The sequence below is a fragment of the Carassius auratus genome, unplaced genomic scaffold (assembly GCF_003368295.1).
Source record: "Carassius auratus strain Wakin unplaced genomic scaffold, ASM336829v1 scaf_tig00020309, whole genome shotgun sequence".
Classification (NCBI taxonomy): Eukaryota; Metazoa; Chordata; class Actinopteri; order Cypriniformes; family Cyprinidae; genus Carassius; species Carassius auratus.
In genome coordinates this window covers 6,137-11,886 of record NW_020525018.1, presented here as the reverse complement: position 1 = coordinate 11,886, position 5,750 = coordinate 6,137, and the positions used below count along the sequence as shown (strand labels likewise).

Sequence of the window (5,750 nt, the reverse complement as noted above, 5' to 3'; positions counted from 1 at the left end):
TAGAAATAAGTGTATTTATGTGTGATTAATTTTGAGTCTTTTTAAATTAAATCAATATGATCAATGTATCACTTATTTTAGAGTTAAAACATCGATGCTTTTGAATTTGAATATATAACAAAGCATGCAAACAAACTGCCGCTCTTTTATCATGTTGTTTTGTGATCGCGCATGTTCCAGTGACTTATTTCTTAGTTTTCTGATAACTTCTCTTTGATAGTGAAATAATGAGGTTGCATGACGTTGTTCTGAGAGGCGTGTAAAGGGCGTGTTTTAGTGACGTGCAGCGGTGCTTCAAGCTCCACTGTGGAAACCCTGCGCTATTCTGTCCTTGTGCTACTGGCCCGAGGCTAGGAGCCCCGCCCGGCCCGCTTTAAGCCCTGGCTCGCACTGGCCCGACAGTGGAAATGCGGCTAGTATCATCAGCTCCTCGGTTCTCGAATCGGACGCGTCCGACAGAAATGCTTCTCGGTTCAGTGTACTGGTGATCCGAAAACCGATGCAACCGGTTCTTGACTCGAGAACGAGAAACGCTCCGGCAGTGGGCGTGTACCTTCGTTATCTGGCTCTGCTGCACAAATTTCCCCCCGGCCTTAATTTGTCCTTGTTGACCACGCCCCCGGCCACTATAAGAGGCCCGGTTTTTATTTGAGGAATTACGGTAACATGAAACTCATATAAAATTACAAGTATAACATTTATATCATGAAGCAAAATGATTTATCCAGGTGATACTTTATTGCTTGCAGCATTATTGCAGCATCAGATCTGAAAGTGCTGGATCTGAAGATGATCTACTTACTGTGAATGGTTTTTGTATGACTGTGTAGAGAAAATAAACGACTGAAACACTTCCCACATGCAGTGCAGTGATACGGTTTCTCTCCAGTGTGGATCCTCTCATGTCTTTTCAGGTGTCCTGACTGATTGAATCTCTTGTCACAGTGTGAACACTTGTAAGGTTTCTCTCCAGTGTGAGTAATCTCATGCTGTTTTAAATAGGCCGCTGAAATAAAAGTCTTTTCACACTCAAAGCACATGTACTCTTTCACACCAGTATGAAGTTTCTGATGTTGTTTCAAACTTTGTAGCAATGTAAAACTCTTTCCACACAAATCACACGAATATGGCTTCTCCTGTGTATGAACTCTCAGGTGCTGCTTCAGGTTTGGAGCCCACAAAAATGTTTGCCCGCACTGATCACATGAGTACAGTTTCTCTCTTGTGTGGCTGTTCATGTGTCTCTTAAGGTTTGATGATTGTGTGAAACTCTTCCCACATTGATCACACGTGTACGGTTTCTCTCCAGTGTGGATGTTCATGTGCAATGCAAGGTATTCTTTTCGAGAGAAACTCTTCCCGCACTGATCACATGTGTATGGTCTCTTTCCAGTATGAAGTCTCATGTGAATATCAAGATTATATTTGCGTGTGAAACTCTTTGAACACAGAGTGCAGGTGAAAGATTTCTTGGCTCTTCTTTTCTTTAAATCTTTCTGTTTGGTTTGAGAGCAACTCAAAGGCTTTTCTCTGGTTTTGACATGATTTTTCTCCTCAACTTCACTCAATTCTTCACTCTCCTGGTTCTCTTCAATCAGCTCTTAAATAAAAGTAAAAATGGTTAGTTTTCAGGAACTTTACATCAACCCTGTTACCAAAGTTACTGTAAGAAAAATAATCTCTATCACTATGAATAACTGCTATAATTTATGGGAAATAAATTAGTAACTAGCTAATCAGATTTTGCTTAAGTCATTACTTACTAGATCAATTGTGTTTACTTTTGATGTATAAAAAGCAAACTGTATAGAAATAAAAATGTGGTTAAAATGGCTGCAAAATAAAACTGCGAATCAACCATTTAACTAAATCTGATTTAATCGAGTTTTTCAGAATCACGGATAAATGAGAAATCAATAATAAACACCAACCTGTTTGTTCAGTATCTTCAGTGTGTTTGATTCTGAGGGTTGAGGCTTCTTGATCTCTCATCTTCTCTCTGTCCTCTTTAATAAACTCAGACTTCACAGATTTCAGCTCTTCTGGTGATTTGATGCTCGTCTTCTCTTCTGAACTGATGAGATGTTCCAGCAATTATTGGTGAACTACAGTGGGAGGAGCTTCACTGATTAAGTGATTCATGTGGGAGGAGCTTCACTGATTATGTGATTCATGTGGGAGGAGCTTCACTGATGATGTGATTCCTGTGGGAGGAGCTTCAATGATGATGTGATTCATGTGGGAGGATCTTCATGAATGATGTGATTCCTGTGGGAGGAGCCTCACTGATGATGTGATTCCTGTGGGAGGAGCTTCACTGATGTGATTCCTGTGGGAGGAGCTTCACTGAAGGTGAATTGCAGCATGAGAGAAGATGAAAAAAAAAACACCTTACCAAGATCGGTTTTACAACACAATGTTAATATATATATATATATATTTAAACATAAATAATGGTAAGAAAAACAGTTGAAAAACTAAACACAGAAAAAAAAGTATTGTTGACACCAAGGAAATGAGCTTTAAGTGGCAATTTACAGGAGATCTGAGGCATCAGCATAATAAATGAGCTGAAAAACATAACTATTTACATGAAATAAAGAGTCTTTTCAGCAGCTCTGTTAATATTGATGAGCCTCTATCAACACCCATTCAACAAGACATTCATATCATCTCTCTTTATTCTCAGTGTTTGCTGTTGGGACCAGATTTGAGGATATAAAAGAATATAAAACTGCTTTACTGAAGTACAGTTATTTATCAAAATATGACATTGACAAAATAAAAAAAAAATTGATAAATTACTGACAATAACAAACAAACACTAATGACACTAAAAACTATCTTACAACACCATAGCCTAACATGACCATAGTAATCCTAAACTTGATTTTTCTGTACATAAACTGACAATGATCATAACATTTTTCAAAGCAATATTTAATGCTTCCTGTGTCAAACTTCATATATTCCCATTTATGAATAGATTTGAAATTTCAAATCTTCAAAATGTGAAAAACGTTCATTACTCATTACAGGAACAAAATGTGTTTGGAAATACAGTTGCAATGCAGACCTATTTCAATTTTTACAAGTAAAAATAATCCAGATGTCAGCGGAGAAAAAAAAGGTAAAAATTAAAATGGTAGCAGCAATAGGCTACTTGAGATCGATTCCCACCAATACCCTTCACAGATAAATATTTATTTATTTAGTTTTATTATTATTACTGGGCATTCACTAACAGTTCAACTACAAACATCAAAACAAAGCACACAAGCAGTCGAAATCATTCAGCTCTAAATGAATTATTTTTTCCTCACATGCTGCTACAGCAGTAACGTTAAATGATCCCGATGAAAACAAAACAGAAACGAGTCTGTAAAACGTCGATTAAACAAGCTGTAAAGTGTGTTTGATGTTTGTGTAAATGTGTGAAATACTGTGAACTGCTCGCCTCTCCGGGATTTATACTGTCCTCTAAAACCGTCGACAATTACCGGTGATTAGTCTTTTTTCGGTTTTGTGTTGAATGAGTCGATGAATTAATAATTCATGTACCAACTTAAAAAAAAAAAAATCTGAAACTATTAGCTTTATTTCACATCAACAATTAATCACAGTAAGATTTTCTCTAAAAGCACAGAACAAACAATAATTAGCTTAAAGAAAGAAATCTGACAGATAAAACTATTTTGACAAATACAACATACAAAACATACCTCGTTGGCTCAGTACCGAGAGAGGAATTAGTTTCAGTCTTTTTCTTCTTCTTTCTGTTTATCTTATCTCTCTTAAACTTTGCTTAGTGACCACACTTTAGTCATACATATTTCTTTCTCTCGAGAGATCGCTTCTTCTGCGGAAATTAACCTCTTCTCTGCATACAAAGCTCACTCTGAAGCTACAGCGCCCCTAGTGGCACTTAACGGTAATACTAATAAAAATACAGAGAATGAATAGAAACGAAAATGTAGCAGTAACAAGATTAATGAGAACGGGTTGGAGGGAAAGAGGACACGTTCCAGGTAAAGGCTTGAATGGCAAAAATGGGGTCTGGGAATGTCGCATCTAAGATCGATCTTGATGTGTTGGACAGTCCAATTAGCAATGAAATGAAAAAGAAATATGGGAAAATAATTGTAGAAGTCATACCCTGGATTTAGAATCATGGTATTTCCAAAAATAAAATGTACATTTAGCATAACAGCCCTGAATAACGTAAAAGAGAGTTTGGAAACGTGGAAACAAATTAAGAGGTTATAAAAAGTGGAAAAACAAACAAAAAGATAAGTCAAAAGAACATAGACATTTTTATTTGTATTAAATAACAGGCATGAAGCAGCAGAACGCAGAGAAATACATTTCAATGTCATTTAGGAATGAACTAAAATTATAGTTCTGTAGCATGTGAAGATAAAAGAACAGATCATATTACTCAGAATTCTTCTCTTTATTCCCTCAGACTTTGATCTGGACTCCTGGCTTCACACCTTTAGAGAAATGCCACAGCAGCACCAGATTCAGCCACCACCACTGCCTCCATCCTACAGCGCAGCTGCATCTGCACGACAATCCTTACCACCTGACGAAAGACAAACACAGATCTTCAAACTGACCCTCAACAACTTCAACAGCATCATTATCATCCAGAAAGTCTGCCACCAGCGACTGCCTAAGAGTAGTGAAATACTCCATGACTGGAGTCAGCACCATATCTAAAGTTTATGAGAGAATGACACTGCAGCCTGAATGAGGATGAACTGGAGGAAAGAGGAGCATGTTGAACTGTCCACTGTCCACATTTGAGAAGAATGGTATTGGCTGTGTGGAAGCATATTCTTGAAGCATCTTGAAAACGTTGCCATCGGTCTAATGTTTGCTGGGTACTGAAGTACATAAAAAAAATCTTTCTTAGTTTAACACAGTATGCAAGATTTAATCTGATAAAACATATTTTTTAGACTCAAGCCCTATAAAGTGAGCACACGCTTTCGAGTGCAGTTTTGAGTACACTAGACACTCCACATAAAGCATTAAGGCGACTGATATTGTGGTCTGCTGGCATCTCAGTGTGTTCCTGCAGCTTGCCTTGCAGTTATTTATAGATGTAAAAAAATTTGTTTTGACAAAAAAAAAAATCACACAGATTTTGCTGTTGAACTGTATACATTAATTTTGAATTATTATTAAAATAAAAACAAAATGTTTAAATTTTTCTTGAAAAAAGCTTGCAGAAAACGGTTCTCAATGTTGAATTTGGTAAAAACAATGATCATTATTTCAGATGTTTCTAGTCTTAACCTGTGGGCCCACTTGTCATTTTAAACTGTGATATCTTAGTCTGAATTTAAAGTAATCTTGACAAACTATATATTCACTGAAAGCTTAAAGACTCTAGTTTTCATATTTGGTGACTAATTTCTGAAAGAAAGCAACTGTAATTTATTAATTTGTAAGAAGAGTACTCAGAGTCAGAGAGCGAGTTCTAACCTTTTAGTCTAGATGGAAATAGGGGTCCACGCGCACCCCCCGGCTTTTTTTATGCCACCTGATTTTTTTAAATCCTTAAAGTGTCTATTTTCATAATCTGCCAGGTGCCAAGCTGAAATAATGTCCCAAAGGGTTCTTTTTTAACCCTTTGCTGCACCCGACCGGAATCCAAAAAATCAAAAAGTGATGTAGAAAGTGGCATAACATTAGAAGTAAACAACATACAGAGACAAATGAACACATTTTCCCATACAATT

The 5,750-nt window shown here is 36.8% G+C and overlaps 1 protein-coding gene across 3 annotated transcripts; it reads right to left on the bottom strand.

Annotated features, from left to right (window-relative positions):
• Positions 1–459: 459 nt before the first annotated feature.
• Positions 460–3,906, bottom strand: LOC113076392 (zinc finger protein 239-like). Of its 3 annotated transcripts, none has more exons than XM_026249040.1 (3): positions 3,723–3,906; positions 1,932–2,346; positions 460–1,600 (listed from the first exon to the last, which is right to left on the bottom strand). In XM_026249040.1, exons 2-3 carry the CDS (start codon positions 1,990–1,992, stop codon positions 795–797), a joined length of 867 nt encoding a protein of 288 aa, XP_026104825.1. In that variant the 5' UTR covers positions 1,993–2,346; positions 3,723–3,906; the 3' UTR covers positions 460–794. The 3 variants fall into 3 exon arrangements, with proteins under 3 accessions (XP_026104825.1, XP_026104827.1, XP_026104826.1); XM_026249042.1 differs by having other exon boundaries at positions 1,932–2,329; XM_026249041.1 differs by having other exon boundaries at positions 1,932–2,317.
• Positions 3,907–5,750: the final 1,844 nt, after the last annotated feature.